General features: G+C 35.7%; 1 protein-coding gene across 19 annotated transcripts in view; it reads left to right on the top strand.

The window, feature by feature from the left end:
* UBR2 (ubiquitin protein ligase E3 component n-recognin 2) overlaps nt 1-20,306 on the top strand; it is a 138,919-nt gene that overhangs the window by 39,911 nt on the left and 78,702 nt on the right. For 12 of the 19 annotated variants that reach the window (XM_014532981.1, XM_014532979.1, XM_014532983.1 and 9 more), the window contains exons 5-11: nt 5,075-5,205; nt 7,409-7,547; nt 8,326-8,388; nt 11,321-11,441; nt 13,765-13,872; nt 14,264-14,352; nt 15,444-15,542. In XM_014532981.1, coding sequence (XP_014388467.1) covers nt 5,075-5,205; nt 7,409-7,547; nt 8,326-8,388; nt 11,321-11,441; nt 13,765-13,872; nt 14,264-14,352; nt 15,444-15,542 — 750 coding nt within the window. Of the gene's footprint in view, nt 1-5,074; nt 5,206-7,408; nt 7,548-8,325; nt 8,389-8,682; nt 8,758-11,320; nt 11,442-12,713; nt 12,798-13,764; nt 13,873-14,263; nt 14,353-15,274; nt 15,374-15,443; nt 15,543-19,596; nt 19,733-20,306 lie in introns of those variants that run through there. The other 7 variants (XM_014532978.1, XM_014532975.1, XR_001360527.1 and 4 more) reach the window with 6 other exon arrangements.

Genomic DNA, 20,306 nt, shown 5'->3' with positions numbered 1-20,306 from the left:
GGCACAAATTATGTCTATACAAAATACCACCGAATTGTTCACTTTAAAATGGTTAATTTTATGTTCTATAAATTTCATCTCAACAGATTATTTAAAAAGAAAAATTTTAAGACTTCTGTTACCTTTTTATCTGTTTTAAAGTAGGCTTAAAAGAGTTTTCTAAGAAAAATTATGAATCTGCCTGCAGTTACTCTGTTGGCTTTATCCTCATATTTTAGTAGGGTAGCTATCAAAAAGTGCAGACTTTGGGTAATTTCTTGAATATAACAGCAAGGTCACTTGCCTGGCTGAAGCTACATGGTCCTGCCTAGAGAATATATACTCCACAGAAACTTGACAGAGAATAAAACCTCTGGACTCTACCACTTAATTCCTATTTAAGAATTCAGTTAAGAGAAATGAGGTCTTCAGGGATAAGATTATAAGGTAAGATAAAAAGACTAGCGGCCCGGTGCACTGGGCCTCTAGTAGTTTTTCTATTTTTAAATAGTTGAAAAAATCAATAGGATAGTATTTTGTGGCATGTGAAAATTTTATGAAATTCAAATTTCAGTGTCCATAAATGAAATTTTATTAGCACACAGTGACACTTAATTGTTGATGTATGATCTATAGCTGCTTTTTTTCTACAGTAGCAAAATTGAGTAGCTAAGACAGAGAACTCTGTAGCCTGCAACAACTAAAGTACTTACTGACTCTTCACAGAAAAGGTTTTCTGACACCAGGTATACACTAGTAGAAGCGTTTTGTTTATTATACCTGATTCCCACTCACTAAATGCCATCTCCCATGCTTGGGTGTGGAGGGTAAGTCAGGAGGCTGGTGGCATAGTACCTTTTCTAGTTGAGACCTACCACATACTATATAACCTACTATGTAGTGTCTCCTTTGTTGATCTTCATAAGACTCATACCAAATTTCTCTTAGATCTCTGCATTAGGAAATGTTATGTTTCTCTTGGTTTGAACCTGATAATTGATTATGTTTCCTTTTGTTGAGGCATCTGGAAAACAGAGCCAAAATGTTTGGAAATAGAGCCTGTCTTTAGTAGCTATATGAAAACTTATGATCTCAGTTGATAAATAGGTATTATCTTGACTTCAGTTTATTTTCCTACCTTTATTTTTCACTTTACCTGCTTTGTATATCTATTTTTCAGTTCTATTATACTGCTTATATTCTTCAGTTGCTGTAAATACTTTTTGGAACAAAATTTAATTCAATAACAAATATTAACTGAATGAGCAACCTCAGCAAATACTTTTCAATCTAAAATTTTCACTTTGCTGCTCTCATCTCATTAGAATGCAGATTAGTGATCTTTTGTTGTTTGCTTTGTTTTTGTTTTTTGTTAATATCCTCACCCAAGGATATTTTTCCCATTGATTTTAGAGATACATTGATTGGTTGCCTCCTGCATGTGCCTGACCAAGCCGGATTGAACCTGCAACCCAATATGTTGGGTTGACCAGGAATCCAACCCAAAACCCTTTGGTGCACTGGCCAATGCTCTAACCACTGATCCACACCAGCCAGAGCAAATGCAGATTAGTAATTATTAATAGCTAAATATTATGCTAAGTACTATACTTGGTTTACCTCATTTAGTTCTGAGAACAGCCATATAAGGTAAATATTGCTGGTACCAATATTCTATATCTGCAGAAGCTTGAGTTTTAAGAGAGATTAAGAAACTTGATCCAAGTGTCCCACACAGTAAGTGCTGGAGCAGTGCTTTAAACTTAGGTAGTATAGGCTCCAGTAATGGAACTTTTTTGACAGTACCTTATACTGGTTTTTTAAAACATTTTTAGCAGTGGAATTGCTATTTTAAATAAGATTCTAATTTTTAAAATTACAAAAATAAGACAGATAAAAGTGGTATTATTAATGAATTTATTTTTTATAAGTTGAAATGTATATTTACTTGTTAAGAAAGATTATTCAGGCCCTAGCCGATTTGGCTCAGTGGATAGAGTGACAGCCTGTGGACCAAAGGGTTGATTCTGGTAAAGGGTACATACGTTGGTTGCAGGCTCCTCCCTGACCTGAGCCCTGGTCAGGGCTCGTGCAGGAGGCAACCAATCGATGTGATTCTCTCATATCAATGTTTCTTTCTGTCTTTCCCTCTCTCTTCCATTCTCCCTAAAAATCAATGGAAAAATATCCTCGGATGAGGATTAACAAAAAAAAGAAAAGAAAGATCATTCAGTCCTGGCCGGTGTGGCTCAGTTGGTTGGGGGTCATCCCATGCACTGAAAAGTTGCTGGTTCAATTCTGGGTCAGGGCACATGTCCAGGTTGCGGGCTTGCTCCCCGGTGGGGGTCATGCGGGAGGCAACTGGTGTATATTCTGCTCTCACATCGATGTGTCTCTCTTCCTTCCTCTTTCTCTAAAAATCAAGTTAAAAAAACAAACAAACAAAATTTTAAAAACTAGTCTGTAAAAAAAAAAAAGAAAGATAATTCTAGTTTGTTTCTAGTTTTAGTTGGGTGGTATGGAGAAAATCTTCATTCATGCCTTATTTACATATGAAAATAGTTAAACTATTATAATACATGTTTACATTTTAAAAATTTAAACATTATAGAAGTGTATTACATAAAAGATGAAAATTTTCCGTAATTTCCACTACCCTCAGAAATAACCACAGATAGCATTTTTGATGGTAGAGGTATGCCTCTCGCATTCTTTTAATTTGAAAGAAGAGTAAATCAAAGTTGATTCATAAAGGTTTGCATTCTCTAACATAAATATAATCAAAGAACTGTAATTATTAATGATAGTTGATAATACAACATAGGATAAGATGGTCATTTATTTACTCATTCTAGCTGATTAATGTTACGATACGAGCACTTTGAGCAGAAATCTTTCCTAACCTTTAGTTTACCATTGTACATATGAGTAGATTTACACAGCCTAGCATCTCTTCACTGCAAAAATAATTCTTACTCAGTGACCATTTTACAAGAAGATAACATATGCATACAAAGATAGCACAGGAATCTATATTCTTTGGCCTGCCTCAAACGGGGTTAATGTAGCAACAAAATTACCAGTTGGTGATTCCTAATATGTAATATAACACTTTTAAAAATATATATATGTTTATTGATTTCAGAGAGGAAGGGAGTGGGAGAGAGAGAGATAGAAACATCAATGAAGAGAGAGAATCATTGATCGGCTGCCTCCTGCATGCCCCCTACTTGGGGATGGAGCCTGCAACCTGGGCATGTGCCCTTGACTGGAATTGAACCCAGGACCCTTCAGTCCTCAGACCAACGCTCTGTCCACTGAGCCACACCAGCTAGGGCAATTGATGTGTAATTTAAATAGGAAACAGCTCTACCAGGCCCTGGGATTTTGCAGAACAGAGTTTGGGTCCTACTGGCTTGGATTCTCAAGAATTGGCAGTTGTTTCTTTCCCAGGATCATTTAATTTTTATGAATCCTGTTTATTATAATTCTTCAATCTTCTAAATGTTATGGGACAGAGTTGTAAGAAAAGGAGTGACTATATAGTAAGATACTATTTTTAAGGTTCTATTTTCTATTTTGATGTAGTTCAAGGCTCATATTTTTACTAATATCCACTCTTTTATGAATCTGCAGGAGGTACCAGTTCTAGTTCCTTTTTGTACAGGTGGTTGCAATATGTTAACAGTTTCTAAAGTCTTTATAAGAAATAGTAGTAACCCTTGCCAGTAGGATAAAAAAAGATTTTTTTTTTGGAGACATAAAAAGCAGCCTGTTGAGCCCTAGCCCATTTGGCTTAGTGGGTAGAGTGTAGGCCTGCGGGCTGAAGGGTCCCAGATTCGATTCCAGTCAAAGGGCATGTACCTCAGTTGCAGTCTCTCCCCCTCCCTTCCACCCTCTCTAAAAATCATTGGAAAAATATCCTCAGGTGAGGATTAACAAAAATAAAAATAAAATAAAAAGCAGCCTGTTGAGAAGAAATAGAGGTAAAAAGTAAGACCTCAAAAAATATTTTTTCTTTTTGAAAGAGGGAGAGAGAAATATTGATTGGTTGCGTACTGCACCTGCCCCAATCCTGGATCAAATCCACAACCTGGGTAATGTGTCCTGCCCGGGATTCGAACCCACGGCATTTTGATGTACTGACAACACTCCAACCAACAGATGCAAGTTGGCCAGGACTTTCCTTACTTTTTTTTTTACTTTTTCTTACATTCTTCAAGTCCTAGGAATCTTTGTCCTTTTTGTCCTTTTCCCTCCATTCTTTTTATCTCCCATCTCCATCTGTTTCATATCAGTTCCGCTAGGCTTATCTTTGTGTAGCCTTATGTGTATTTGCAAGAATGTGCTGATTCTCATTCCGTGATGTTAGAACATACTAATCTTTTATTTGAGACATGAATATAACACTATTTAGCCATTAAGCTAAATAATGTGTTTAGATTTAAGATAAAACATTAAGATTAAAAACATTTTGCCAACCATGACTGAAAGATACCATGATAAACTTAGTACATATATGTTTATAGAAATATTTTTCTACATTAACCTAGAAATTTAGTAACTTACTGTTAAATCTAAAGAAGGAAGTAACCTGTTACATGCATACACAACCTGTGAGTGATTTTTATAACATCAAAGCAATTTTCTAACCTTGTTGACTTCTCATCTTCGTAATCCTCAAAATCAGGTTCTTCTTTATCCTGTAAAACTAAGTTTGTTTTCTGTCCTTGGATAAATTCCTTTGTTTATTCTGGAAATTAGGGATTAGGAAGCTATAAAGATGGTTTGGTGTTAGGTTTTAAAGATCCTGGAATGTCATTCTAAAGTTTTTAGATTTATTCATTAGACATTGGAGTGCCATTGAATATTCTGGTTCAATTGATTTCAGAATTGGGATTATAATTTAATAAAACATTTTAGGAAGCTTGATTTGGTAGAATGTAATATATACGATCAAATTGAAGAGAAGCTTAAGCTGAAAAATCAGTCAGCTTTTTACAGTAATATTTTGAGAGGTGGAGGCAGAATGGGAAAGAGGAAAATTAATGTGCATTTAACAAAATTGCATTTTCTTTTTCTGTTCTTTTTTCAGGATCCTCTCATTCATTTACCAGAAGATGTGATAACAAGAACTTACAACATTTTTGCTACTATGTTTCATTATGCAGTAGAGATATTAACCTGGGAAAAAGAAAGCGAATTACCAGCAGATTTAGAGATGGTGTAAGTACAACCATTTATTTTTTTGTATTTGTATTTCCTCACACTCAGTTTTAACCATTTTTCTTCTAATTCCTCATGTTAACTTTTAATATAGCTAGGATAGAACATAATCTTTTCTTTTGCAATAATTAATTTTCAGCAGAACAGTAATCTTGATTTTATACTTTTAAAATATGTGTGATCCTCTTAATTGGTAGCAGTTTCTCCCTGTTGGTTGGTTGGTTTAGTTGGTTTATAGCCATATTTAAGCTATGTCAAAGCTCGGGCATAAGCAATTTTCTCTTCTTTGTGTGGTAAAACTGGTAAGTTAATTCTACAATTCCTTTTATTTTGTCTGTCAGGTAAGATTAGGAAATGAGCTCTTTGATGTGAGTTTTCTGGTTTGACTAAATGCTCAAACTCATTTTTATTCTAAAATTTTATAAAATATATTCCACACTTTGAGCTTCTTTAGTGTACATCTAACATATTTACCATTTGTACTTAGATTATTGAGGAGGTCACAGACTTGTGACTGGAAACTGTATTCTGCCATAGCTCTATTACGGCTAAAGGCTTGCTTTTTCTGTGAGTGTGCTTGCCTTAGGCAGTCTTCTCTTCTACTTTTAACTCTAACCAGGCTGTCAGAATTGTTTTCATAGTTAAAGTTGAATACAAGTTGGATGGAATGAGAGTCTGAAGGACATTGGTGTTCTTTTTTGTTTTCTCAACAGTGATTCAGATAATTAGTTGCGGGTTAAGTGTTTTAATAAAATGTTGAAAATGAATTAGTACCTCATGACTTTATCTTCATGTACTTCAAGTTGGGAACCATTCATTGATCTAAGACAGGGGTCCTCAAACTTTTTAAACAGGGGGCCAGTTCACTGTCCCTCAGACCGTTGGAGGGCCGGACTATAGTTTAAAAAAAAAACTATGAACAAATTCCTATGCACACTGCACATATCTTATTTTGAAGTAAAAAAACAAAATGGGAACAAATACAATATTTGTATTTGCATGTGACCCGCGGGCTGTAGTTTGAGGATCCCTGATCTAAGAGAATAGAAGAGGTGTTTTTTTTTGGGGGGGGGGGGGTTCATTTTTAAGTTCAGGATACCAGCATAGAAGAGAAAAGAATCTTGCTTCTTTGTACTGTTTTCGCTTCTTAGTAAATGCCATTCCTTCTATCAAAATTTTCTACTCTTCATCTCCATTACTACTATCATAGTCTAAATTACATTAATTTCATTTTTGGACAATATGGCCTTCCTAACTGGATTGCCATATCCACTCTTGTCCCTCACGGTTCATTTTCCACACTGTAAGGCAAACTGACCATATCTCCTATTCAAATTCTTGATTGCCCTTAGGACGGCATAATCAAATTAATTAGAAAGTTTTTTAGATTTCTGCCTCTTTCCAGATTAATCTCCCCCTTCTTCTCTGTGCTCCAGATCCTGATATTTACCTTCACCACTTCGTGGCCTTTGCTTACACCTTCCTCTAGCCCAGGGTTTCTCAATCATAGCACTGCTGGCAGCTGAAGTCAGATTAATTCTTTATTATGGGGACTGTCCAGTGGATTGTAGAATAATTAGCAGCATCTCTGGCCCTACCCATCAGTGATTCTCAACCTTCCTAGTGCCGCGACCCTTTAATATAGTTCCTCATGTTGTGGTGACCCCCAACCATAAAATTATTTTCGTTGCTAACTTCGTAACTGTAATTTTGCTACTGTTATGAATCGTAATGTAAATATCTGATATGCAGGATGTATTTTCATTTTCGTGACCCACAGGTTGAGAACCGCTGCGACTAGATGCTAGTGGCACTCCCGTCCTAATCATGATAACCAGAATTGTTTACAGACATTGTCAAATGGTCGACTGTTGGGGGTGGAGGAGAATTATTCCCTTTTAAGAGCCACTGATAGCCAATTGTGACTTCAGGTCTCAGATTACTTCTCTGGCAGTTCCTCTTTGAGCTCCCAGACCTGTTTTACCCTGCTCTAGCATCCTAACTTCAATAAAAGCAGTTCACATAGAATTATATGTCCAATATCTACCTCACCAGATAGTAGTGTCATAGAGCATGGGGACCATGGATGACTGGTGTAGTTAGTACCTAGCACATTCCCTAGAACAAAGTATGCTCTTTGTAAATTAGCCTAGAGCAAGGAATATGCAAATAAATAATGTATCATCAATATTTGATCCCACAGAGAGAAGACTGACACCTACTATTGCATGCTGTTTAATGATGAGGTTCATACCTACGAACAAGTTATTTATACTCTTCAGAAAGCTGTTAACTGTACACAAAAAGAAGCCATTGGCTTTGCAACTACAGTAGATCGAGATGTAAGTAATTTTTTTATTAAATTGATGTCACATAATAAAATAGAACTTTTACACAGATAAGTTGTATAGAATTAGGTATATAAGTGTCAGCTATTTTTTAAACTTCATTTAAATATTGGCCCAAATTTATATTGGGTATAACTATAAATTATTGTTAGATAAGAAGTTTAGGATAAAATATACGTAGATACAGTTATCCTCATTCTACCCAGTGATTCAAAATCTTCAGTTATGAAAATAAAAATTCTAGAAGCCCAAGCACTATTCTGTATCTCCAGAGAGAAACACTAACAATATTTGCCTCCATGATCCTAAATAAACTGTTTTTTTTAAAGCTGGTTAAAAAAAGAAATTACAGCAGCCTAAAAGAATAAATGTTGCTTTATTCAAGAAAATATATTTATTAATGCCTTGAAAATGTTGGGATACAGGGGTTAGAGATCAACCAAAGGACTTGTATGCATACATATTAGCATAACCAATGGACACAGACACTGGGGCGGTGGGGGCTTGCCCTCAGGGGTAGGAGTTGGGGGGGGAGGTCAATCGGGTAAAAAGGAGACATGTAATACTTTAAACAAAAAAAAAATGTTGGGATAGCTTTGAAGGAAAGTATTTTCATTTACTTTTTATCAATGAATAGAATGAATGTTATAAATATTAAAAATTGACCAGAGTTGTTGTATGCTCAAATATGTTTATTTGTTTCCTGATTCAAAAGTTATTAATACTGAATATAATATTTTCACAAGTTAATTGTAAATATCTTTGCTTATAGGGACGTAGGTCTGTTCGATATGGAGACTTCGCGTATTGTGAGCAAGCAAAATCAGTAATTGTGGTAAGTAATTTTAAGACATGTCTGCTAGTTTCATATTTTGGCATTTACAAAAACATTTTTCTGCCTTCATTAATGTAAAGCCAACATCAGCCAAAAATTACATTTGAAGATAAGTTTCTTGAGCATTGCATTATTGCTTTATCTAATTTTTTAAAGCTGCGTAAGATTAATATAGAAAATGAATGTTTAGATGATACATATTTTCTGCCTTCTTATTTCATCAGAGACATCGACATCTCTAGAAAGTTTTTTGCTTTTTGTCTTGTTTTGTTTTTGATAGGGTTTCACGTTACTTTTTAAGAATTAAACTGGCCTTTAGCACCAAGATTAGAATTCAAGGGAAGTTGTTTCTTGGTACCTTATAGCAAGGTATGCTGTATATCTTAATAGCATTTATTACATGTATTATTTCTCTAAAAGAAAGCATCCCCACATTTAAATTTATTTTAAAAGTTAGCATTTATTGTTTTTAACTATTCCATGTAACTCCATTTTATGCAAAACTCCTTTTTAAAAATAACTTTATATATTGTGAAATGTTTTTAATGTACAGATACAAATAAAGATAATATGATGAACACCTGTGTGTCCACATTATATACATTTTTTATACTTATTTTAAATAAATAAAATAGTGTAGTGGCCCCTGTCTTATCCCTTAATCCCATTCCCCTTACTTTTTCCCTGGATATAATTATTTCTATGAATTTATTTTCTCATGCATACCTTTATACTTTATCTTCTAAGTATTTTCTTTTTTAAAAATATTAGTGCTTGTAATCTCTGGTGGTGTTTGCATAGATACATTCATAATATAAAATAGAAAGTCCAGAAATAGATACTAATATGAGGAAAATCTAGAAAACCCCAGGTACATTTTAAGGGAGAAGGAGAGCTTCTTCTTTTCTTTTTCTTTTTTTTATTTTATTTTTACTGATTTCAGAGAGGAAGGGAGAGGGAGAGAGAGAGACTCATCAATGATGAGAGAGAACAATTGTTCGGCTGCCTCCTGCTCGCCCCCTACTGGGGATGGAGCCCGCAACCCGGGCTTGTGCCCTTGAGCAGAATTGAGCCCGGGACCCTTCAGTCTGTAGGCCAATCCTCCATCCAATAAGCCAAACTAGCTAGGGCGAAAGATATTCTTAACTAAGACTAGAACCCAATGGAGTTAGAAAAGAAACATTTTATTTTTACTACATAAAAAAATTGCAGCTCTGGCCGGTTTGGCTCAGTGGATAGAGCATCGGCCTGCGGACTGAAGGATCCTGGGTTCGATTCCGTCAAGAGCACATGCCCGGGTTGCAGGCTCGATTCCCAGTAGGGGCATGCAGGAGGCAGCCAATCAATGATTCTCTCATCATTGATGTTTCCATCTCTCCCTCTCCCTTCCTCTCTGAAATCAATAAAAAAATATTTTTAAAAAATTGCATTGCAAGAGAGAGAGAAACATGGATGTGAGAGAGACACATCAATTGGTTGCCTCTGGCACATGCCCCGACCAGGGCCAGGGATGGAGCCTGCAGCCAAGGTATGTGCCCTTGACTGGAATTGAACCCAGGATCCTTCAGTCCAAGGGCCGATGCTCTATCCACTGAGCGAAACCGGCTAGGGCTGCAGCTTATTTTTAACAACTTTATTTCACTCATGCTAACCTAAATCTTGGATTCTGGGGGTGGAAATGAAAAGAATCAAGAAACTGGATCACTGATGACCCATAAGTCTGTCCAAAGTGCATAAATTTGAATATGTTACTATTAGACATCAAGTAGTTATCTGACATCATTCTTTGTCCAACTGCCAACTAACTATATAAGGAATGATAAAAACTTTTTTAAAAAAAACCCTCTTACCCTATCAAATCAAGGAAAACTTTGAAATAAACAAAAAAAATATTAAAAAAAAAAAAAATTGCATTGCAAAATATTCCATTAAACAAAATCAGTAGACAAATAGTAGATTTAGAAAAATTATTTCTAAAATAGGGTAGATATTTAATGTTTATGATAAACAGCACTCATAGATTATCAAGTAGGGAACAAATAAGGTAGAAAAACGCTCATAAGATAGAAAAAAGTAATCACAACAGAGAAAATGTAGGTGGTCTACATATATGAAACAAGACTCAAATGCAGCAGTAATCAGTGAAATGACAGGGAAATTTCATACCCAACAGAATGGAGAAATTAGAGTGATAAAATATCTTGCTGGCAGAGAATAGGAATACTTGTATAAAAAGAAATTGCAACAGCATTTTTGGAAAACAGTGTAGCATCTATTAAAGTTTTACTTCTAGCAATTTATCCCATAGAATATAAATACCAGTAAGTGTGTGTACAAAGATCCTTAGTACTGCTTTTTTTGTAGTCACGGAAGACTAAAAACACATGGAATATGATTGCCTTTGTCTAGAGGATGTTTGAATAAATCCACACCACAGAATATTGAGTCATTAACCAAAAATATCAGTTAACACAAAGATGCACAAGAGTATATATAGTATCCCAGTTTTATAAATCAAAAATCTTTTTTAATGTATACATATGTAATATGTGTAGATGGAGAAACTTTGCAAAGATCTACTGTATTGATGTAGGTTATGGAGATGGGACTAAATGGGAGGCAAGAAATGGTTTAAACAGAAGTAAAGGGGGACATGTTAAATAAAAAGTTGTGATGGCCTAAAGAAAAGAGACATTTCTACAAAAAAAAAATACAAATTGCCAATAAGCACATGAAAACATGCTCAACATTACTAATCCTTAGGGAAATGCAAATAAAAACCACAATGAGATACCACTTCATACCCATTAGGATGGTTAATATAAACAAAATAAAATAAGAGTTTGTCGTTATATGAAATAAAAATATTAACTTTTTTCCTATAAAATAGCCTTTTTAAGTTTGTTTTTTCATCCTGCCATTTCTTTTTAAGAGGAATACCAGTAGACAGACAAAGCCACTTAAAGTTCAAGTTATGCATTCGTCTATTGTTGCGCATCAGAATTTTGGTTTGAAACTTTTGTCTTGGCTGGGAAGCGTTATTGGATATTCAGGTAGGTTCATAAAAACTGGTGCTACTTGACTGAAAAATGAGCTCATGTGTGCCCTTGCAAAACTGTTTTGAAAAAAAATACCAAGTGAAAGAATTTTTTTGCTTTAATTTCACATTTTAAAATACCATCTCAGAATATCTTTATGCACAGAAAAACCTTTGTTTCCCAAATTTTGATCCACAGGATTCTTTTTATATGCATACAAAGGATTTTGTGTTTAAATTAATGCAGGACACATGTGTTTTAACAATTATAAATGACTTTAATATGCTTATGAAATCTCAATCTCACAACTTGATAAAGAACCTTTTTTTAAAAAAAAGGAGAATTGAATAAAACTTAAAGTTGCCCCCTGTCACTTAGCAAGCTGGAAAATGCTACTGTGAATAAAACCTAAATGGTTAGCAGTTTAAAGGATAATACACCAATCTTGATATCTTTGTTTTAACTCCTGCAACTTTTGGTTACCAGTAATTTGCAACTGTGAAAATTTGCAAATTTGAAGTTACTAATTTAGTTTTTTGTTTTTCCACAGTATACAAATTAGATAATCTTTTTGATGTAATGGTAACAGAATTAGAGCCCTCTGTTCAATGCCAAAAATACAAGTTTGGTGTATAACATTAAAGAGTAAAACAGGAATAGATGGGAGCTATCTACATACTGTTCTTCAGGCAAGAGAGGAGGTTTGGATAAGTGACATTCTGATATGTATTACTATAAAGAAAATTTCTGAAACATGTATTGAAATGCTGTTTAAAAGAGCATTGCCACACTGAACTGACAGGTGAAAAAACAAGGTGTGGATATTTAAGAGAACATGTTTGCTTGACTTATAAATATCTTTCCAATTATTTTTCTTAATCTCATTTTTTTTAATCCTCACCTGAGGATATGTTTATTGATTTATTTTTTTATACTTTTATTGATTTCAGAGAGGAAGGGGGGGCGAGAGAGAGAGAGAGAGAGAGAGAGAGAGAGAAAGAAACATCAATGATGAGAGAGAATCATTGATTGGCTGCCTCCTACAAGCCCCCACTGGGGATTGTGCCCACAACCTGTGCTTGTGCCCTGACTGGAATTGAACCGTGACCTCCTGGTTCATACGTCGATGCTTAATGACTGAGCCATGCCAGCTGGGCTATGTTTATTGATTTTAGAAGGGAGAGATAAAGAGGAACATAGATGTGAGAGGGAAACATCCATCAGTTGCCTCCTGTACGTGCCCTGACTGGGAATCGAACCCTCAACCTTTTAGAGCACGGGATGATGCTCCAATCAACTGAGCTACCTGGCCGGAGCTCTTACCCTCATTTCTTAAGTTTTGATGTTTTGCATTGGATACCTTTATGCCAAGTAGGTGCTTTAGTAAAAATTCTATTTTTTCTAATTATTTGCATGCTTGTAGAATTCTGAAAATAGTAATTTTAATTATAAAATATGAAACAAAAAGGTATTAAAGTTTTGGTTATGTTAATGCTTATATCAATATTTGAGCAACTTTTTTTTAAGTTTAGTATTTAGAGGATGTAGGAATTTTTTTTCCAGGGCCTGTCACATAGTAGGTCCACATAGATAGGTACACAGACACAGTGAATTTTTGTTTAATGATGAACATTTCGCATGGCATTAATAAAAAGAACTGGTATATGTTACAGCACTGAAGTCATACCTTCTTTTAATTGGTAGTACAATTTTGCTATAATATGATTTAATTAACATTGGTGTTTAAAGAACTATGATTATTTCAGTGGGTTTTTTTTTTTGTATTCTTTGCTCTTTAAATTCTTTAGTTGTTGTTAATCCTCACCTGAAGATATTTTTTCCATTGATTTTTAGAGAGAGTGGAAAGGAGGGAAGGAGGGGATTTGGAGAGAAAGAGAAACATTGATGTAAGAGAGATACATCAATTGGTTGCCTCCTGCATGCGTCCTGGGGCCAGGGATGGAACCTGCAACCCAAGTACATGCCCTTGACTGGGAATCAAACCTGAGACCCTTCAGTGCACAGGATGACGTTCCAACCACTGAGCAACCCCAGCTGGGCTGCTCTTTAAATTCTTTACAGCATAAGAGGTCATTGCCTTTCTGATAGGCATATATTTTGATGTTCCTGAATAAGAGTCTGTATAATGCAAGATTTGGAATTTTTCTCCTTTTTATGAAAATGTTAATAGAATTGTTAGTATGTTTACTTTTTCTGATTTAGTTTAACCTTTAATAAGAACATGTAAAACTTCATAGATTTATTTGAACATTTTTACTAAAATTTTAGTTTAATATTGGAAGTTACTATTTCATGACTACTTTTCTTCCTGTTTAAGATGGCCTTCGCCGAATTTTATGTCAAGTTGGTTTACAAGAAGGGCCAGATGGTGAAAATTCTTCTCTCGTGGATAGATTGATGCTCAATGATTCTAAATTGTGGAAAGGTGAGTCTCTTAACTACTTTTAAGGTATAGAGGAACCTATATAGGTAACTGGGATGTTAAGTTCTCTTCTTTTTTATTTTTTTCATTTGGGAAAGTATTTAAATAAGTATGGTTTTTCAAATTAGCATATGCAGTCTTATTCTTTGGGAAAAAACAAACAGATTCTGAGGTCCATGACCCAAATTAAATAGCCTTTATATTTTGTTAGAAACTATATTTAGAAAAGCCTATTTTTTTTTTTTTAAAGAAGCAGGTTATAAATATTTTACAGTAAGGAACACGTAGTTTTGCTCTTGAGATTTAAAATACAGTTGTCCATATAAAACTTGGGGAATGTAATTTTTGGCTTGTTTTATATATCCTTCTCTTATATCTGCTCCCTTTGTAAAAGGTGCTAGGAGTGTGTATCATCAGTTGTTCATGAGCAGTCTACTTATGGATTTGAAATACAAGAAACTGTTTGCTGTTCGATTTGCAAAGGTAAGTCATTTCTCAGACTTGAAGATTAACAAAATCATCAGGTTGTATACAGAGTAACTATTGCCCATGATTATATCTAGCCTTTGTAAAATTGGCAGCTAAAGTCAGTGTGTTGCTTTTAAATTCTAAGAAACTTCATAAATGATCTTTTTATCTTTTATCAATAGAATAAAATTCAGTGAGGCTTTTCTTGTTCATTGTCTGCCATGGTAATGTGAATATCCATCTATACTGTATGTATGATATGAAACGATAAATGAAAATTTAAACCTATCCTATTGTGAATTATGGTATTATTTCTATTAAATTTTATACAAGGAAGATCTCATCTTAGTTGAAACCATGTGTATATATGGATGTAATTTAAAAATCATGAACTCTAGATTATTGATATTGTTGAATTCTGTTCTTCTTTTTAACAGCATGTGATTAAGCTAACGGCTATTTCTTTTTATTATTTATCTAAATTAGGTGTTCTTAACCAAGGAAGTGTGTAAGAATCATTGGGAAGTTTTTTCAAAATATATGTGTTTGTGTTCTATTCTCAAATCTGCTAAAGCAGATTCACCAAGAATGGGGCCCAAGCACTTTTACTTTGAAAGAGCCATCAGGTGATTCTGATATACATCCAGAAGTAATACAGTCTGGTTTTATCAGTGATGGTGCTAAGCGCTATGGTGTAGCCCCACTATATCCCAGGATATTACTCCTGTTTCAGCTCATAAACTGCCATTTGTGTTTGAACGGATTGTCCAGTGAGTCAATATTTATACACACTTTATTTAGTAGAAATTATTCCAGTTATCATTCTTACGTGTCAGTGAGTGTTATCTTATTGACACCTCCAGCACTGAATTTTCATTATTATCCTTAACCATTTGGTCAATGTGGATTAGAGGTGAATCTCCCCCTTGTTGTTTAGAATTACCAGCAGTTGCAGAGAGATTTTATGGAGGATGATCACGAGCGAGCAGTGTCCGTGACTGCTCTGTCTGTCCAGTTCTTCACCGCACCTACTCTGGTGAGTAGTGCTTGCCTTTTCTTTGTAACTGATAGCTGGCACTCCTTGCCTTTTTTTGCCTTCTTAATAGAACTATGAGCGTTTGCAGAGTGATTATGTGACAGATGACCACGACAGAGAGTTTTCAGTCGCAGACCTCTCGGTTCAGATATTCACAGTTCCTTCACTCGTAAGTACTGAAAGACTAAGAAGAATTTTTTTGTTTTCCATTACAAAAGTAAAGCCTTAAAATAATAGAGAACTAAGATCTGTATGTTCCTCAATAGAATAATATTTTATTAATGGGTGATGAGACTTCAGATACCTTCAACCATACTAGAACATATCCTCAAATATGTAATCTGGAGAGAAAAAGTAATTTACCTTAATCTGTACTATCTCATAGTACTTCCCTGAGGTTTTGAACTGAGGAGTTAAAATTAAGCTGATTAGTCCATTAGAAACAGACAGCTTGTGTATATAATCTTACATTTTGAGAAGTCCCTTCCCCTTATTAAGATAAGGCAATAGAATCAATGATGACAAAAAAGAAGAAGAAAGAAAGTAGGAAAGGGGAAATAATGAGCAGAAATTAATAAAACAAAGTAAATGTTCAAAAGAGAAAAATCAAAACAACCAAAAGTTGGTACTTTGAAAAGACCAGAAAAGAGGAATAGATCTCTATTAAGACTAATAAGAAAAACAGAAAATTTTAAATTTAAACAAAACTAGATCTTACAGATATTGAATCCTATATAATAAAGAGCTAATATGCAAATGGTCCTCACGCCTTCACGCCGTAACGGCTCAGACACTCAACACTGGGGAAAGAGGAATGGGGACTAGCCAGGCACAAAATGAGCTCACGAGAGGAATGGGGACCAGCCAGGCACAAATGAGCTCACAAGAGAAGAATGGGGACCAGCCAGGCTGTGGCCCGGGAAAGGGACAAGCCACCTGCCCCGAAGTCCCGGGCGCCAGTGGCTACACCTGTGCCTGGCCCGGGAGAGGGACAAGCTGCCCGCCCCGCAGTCCTGGGCACCTGCGGCTGCGGCCCGGGCGAAGCCGGCCCAGGTCCTGGGTGCCTGCAACCAGCCAGAGGAGGGAATCCTAGGTCCCAGGTGCAGGGCGAGGCAGAGGCGGTTAGGGGCGATCAGGCCGGTAGGGGAGCAATTAGGGGCGAGCAGGCAGGCAGGCGAGTGGTTAGGAGCCAGCGGCCTCAGATTGCAAGAGGCAGTTGGACATCCCCCGAGGGGTCCCAGATTGGAAAGTGTGCAGGCCGAGCTGAGGGAACCCCCCCCCCCCCCCCGCATGAATTTTCTACTGGGCCTCTAGTAGAAAATAAAATGAGGACCAACTTAATAAAATTAGAAATTTAGATGAAATGAGATGAAATTCCCAAGAAAAAACACAAGTTATGAAAAGAAAAAACAAATTGAAATTTTTAATTAGTATAAAAATCTCATAAAGAAATCCCTAGGCTAAAATGGCTGCACTGGGGAATTCTTCTAAATATTTAAGAAAGAAATAACATCTATCTTACATAAGTTTTTCTGAAGACAGAGAAAGAGAATGTACTTGCCAATTTAATTGAGTCCTCTGTAATCTTTATACCAAAACCCAACAAGGCAATTATAAGAAAAGAAAATTACCACAAATGAGGTCACACAAATTGAATCAAGTAACATTTTTTAAAAAAGGTAATACATCACAACCAGAAGTAGTATAACATTTGAAAAAAATCAATTGAAATAATTCACCTTATTTAACAAACAAAAAGGAGGGGAAAAATCATATCAAATGCTTTTCCTGAATTCATGAAAATTAAACACTTATTCATGAATTAAGACAAATAAAAATACCTCATAGCAAACTAGGAGCGAAAGGGAAAGTCTTTAATCTGATAAAGGATCTAAAGCCAAAACAAAAAGTAAAAACCCAAAGCAAACATTTTACGTAATGGTGAAATATTAAAAGCTTTCCCTTGAGATCAGGAATGTGAAAACATTTTGCTTTTCAGGGTGACTAACATTCTTTTTGTTATTTCTTGAGATATTTAAATTATTGACTTTCAGCCTTTCTTTTCTGATAAGCACTTAGGGCTTAAGTTTCCATCTAAACAATGTTTTGAGCTGCATCCCAAAATTTTATGTCATATTTTTATTATTTAGTTCATAAAACCAAGTTCCTTTGTGATTTCTTCTTTAACCTATTTTTTTCTTCTTTGTGATTATTCTTTTTAGAAGTATATTGCTAAATTTTGAAACATTTGGGCATTTTCCAATAATTTTGTTATGAATTTCTAACTTAATTTCACTGTGGTTAGAGAACATACTCTGATTCTTGTCCTTTGGAATTTGTTGAGACTTGACTTTATGGCCCAGAATGTTGTCAGCTTTGGTAAATATTCAATGTGGACTTGAAAGCAAAGAATATTCTCTTATTATTGGGCATAGTATTTATATATGTCACTTAGGTCAAGTTTGTTCATTTTCATTGTGTAAGTCTTTTATATACTCACTTTTTTTATCTACTTGTTCTGTGAACTATCAAAGCATGTTAATAATCTCCTACAATGATTGTTGATTTCTCGCCTTTTACTTCTTGTTGCTTTGTATATCTTACAGCAGTGTGATTGATTGAATATATACAAATTTGGAATTATACTTTCCAAATTGAGCCTTTTATGTATGAACTAGAGGCCCGGTGCATGAAATTTGTGCACAGTTAGGGTACCTAGGCCTGGCCAGCAATCAGGGCCAATTGGGGTCTTCCAGCTGCCAGCCGGGGCCTCCCTTCCCCGGCTGCTGGCTGTCGGCTGCCAGCTGGGGCCTTCCTTCATTCTGCACCGCCCTCTGGTGGTCAGCACACATCATAGCGAGTGATCGAACTCCCGAGGGGACACTTTGCATATTAGCCTTTTATATATATAGATTATATCTTTTCATCTCAAACCATAGTTCTGGCCTTGAAGTCTAATGTATCTGATCTTATAGCATCAACTGGTTTCTTTTGGGTAGTGTTTGCATAGTGTATATTTTCCATTGCTATATTTCTTACATTTCTATACCCTTATATTTAAGTTGAATTGCTTATAAAAAGCATGTATTTGGGTTTTGTTGTTTATCTAATCTGACACTCTTAATATTTTAGTTTTCTGCACACTTAATATAATTACCCATATATTTGGATTTATATTTACCACCTTATGATTTTTTTTGTTTAACCCACCTATCTTGTTTCTTTTTCTCTCCTTTTTTACCTTCTTTTGGATTAAATATTTATTTTTTAATTTTCCTTTTATTAATTTGTTACTTGTACATTCATTTAATACTTTTAAGGGTCTCTCTAGAGCAGTTTTATTCAAAGTGTCAGTTATGAAAAGATAAACAATTTGTACCAGAACGTGAAACACACATTACTGCTTTCAGCAGAAATCTTGCTATGGCCCTAGCCCAGCCGTGGGCAAACTACGGCCCACGGGCCAGATCCGGCCCGTTTGAAATGAATAAAACTAAAAAAAAAAAAGACCGTGCCCTTTTATGTAATGATGTTTACTTTGAATTTATATTAGTTCACACAAACACTCCATCCATGCTTTTGTTCCGGCCCTCCAGTCCAGTTTAAGAACCCATTGTGGCCCTCGAGTCAAAAAGTTTGCCCACCCCTGCCCTAGCCGGTATTGCTCAGTGGTCAGCCCGAACACCAAAGGGTCTCAGGTTCAATTCCAGATCAAGGGCACATACCTGGGTTTCAGGTTAGATCCCCAGAAAACTGGAATGCATGCAGGAGGCAACCAATCAATATATTCCCCCCCCCCCCCAACCCCGGCTATCTTCCTTTCTCTCCTTAAAATATTTTTTTTTAAGAAAAATCTTGATATGAAAAGTAATGTCAACTGAACAGTTATAAGTAGTTGATTTTATCTTGTTGCCATCTTCTCATCACAACTGGCAACAAGCAGTTTTTGTGTTGCTGGTCTGTGGACCATATTTTGAGTAGCATTGCCCTGGAGGTTATGACATGCATCCTAATTGTAGTCAAGCACCACATTTCTGCCTCTTAAGAGTAGAAGTCTAGATTCTCCACTCAGCTTTTGCGGGTGTCAATGGAATAGAGCCTCAATTTATTTCTGTGGTGGTTGACTAGAGTGGAGGGGTTATTATCTGAAAGTTTTGTTTTGTTAAGTTATTCCTTTCCTGTGGCTAGAGAGAGCAGGCTTTTATCAGGGCATTTTTAAAAAGAAATTTTTTAAGTCTGTTTCCATTAGTATTTGCAGATTGTCAGCTTCTTCAGCTCTGGGATATATGAAGTGAAAACAAAGAACTCTACTATGTCATTCCTTGGATTCTGAGGTCCCTAGCCAGTATACCTTCTCTCTGCTTTTCAGAGTCTTTGGTGTTACTTTTGAATATAATGTCCAGAGTTTTTAGTTGTACTTAGTGGGAAGACTAGAGAAAAGTACATCTATTCCATCTTCCCTGAACCCTAAAGTGAAAGTTGTTGTTTTTTTAAAAATGCATTCCAAAACAAAACAAAAACTATATCTATATCTATATATATCTATACACACACACACACACACACACAGTGGCCAGATTATTATGACCACCTGACGTTTGTAGGCAAATGAGCTATAATTTCGCGCTGAAGTTGCTAGAGGGCCAGACCATTATAAATAGGGAAGCGGTTGTTTACCACAACAGTAGAAGTGATTTTTTTCTGAAGATATGGATAAACAACGTGATTTAACAGCCTTTGAACATGGGATATATATATAGTATATCTATATGTATAAAGAGCCAGGGGCCATCACATCTGAAACAACCGAACGGACGACCAAATAGGCTGAGTAGGATGACAAGGCTGGCAGGGGGGTTAGTGAGGGATGACCAAGCCGGCAGGGGGTGGCAGTTGGGGGCGACCAGGCCGGCAGGGGGGTTAGTGAGGGATG

This window comes from Myotis brandtii, unplaced genomic scaffold (assembly GCF_000412655.1).
Source record: "Myotis brandtii unplaced genomic scaffold, ASM41265v1 scaffold929, whole genome shotgun sequence".
In the NCBI taxonomy this organism is placed as follows: Eukaryota; Metazoa; Chordata; class Mammalia; order Chiroptera; family Vespertilionidae; genus Myotis; species Myotis brandtii.
This window is presented reverse-complemented; position numbering and strand designations above follow the sequence as displayed.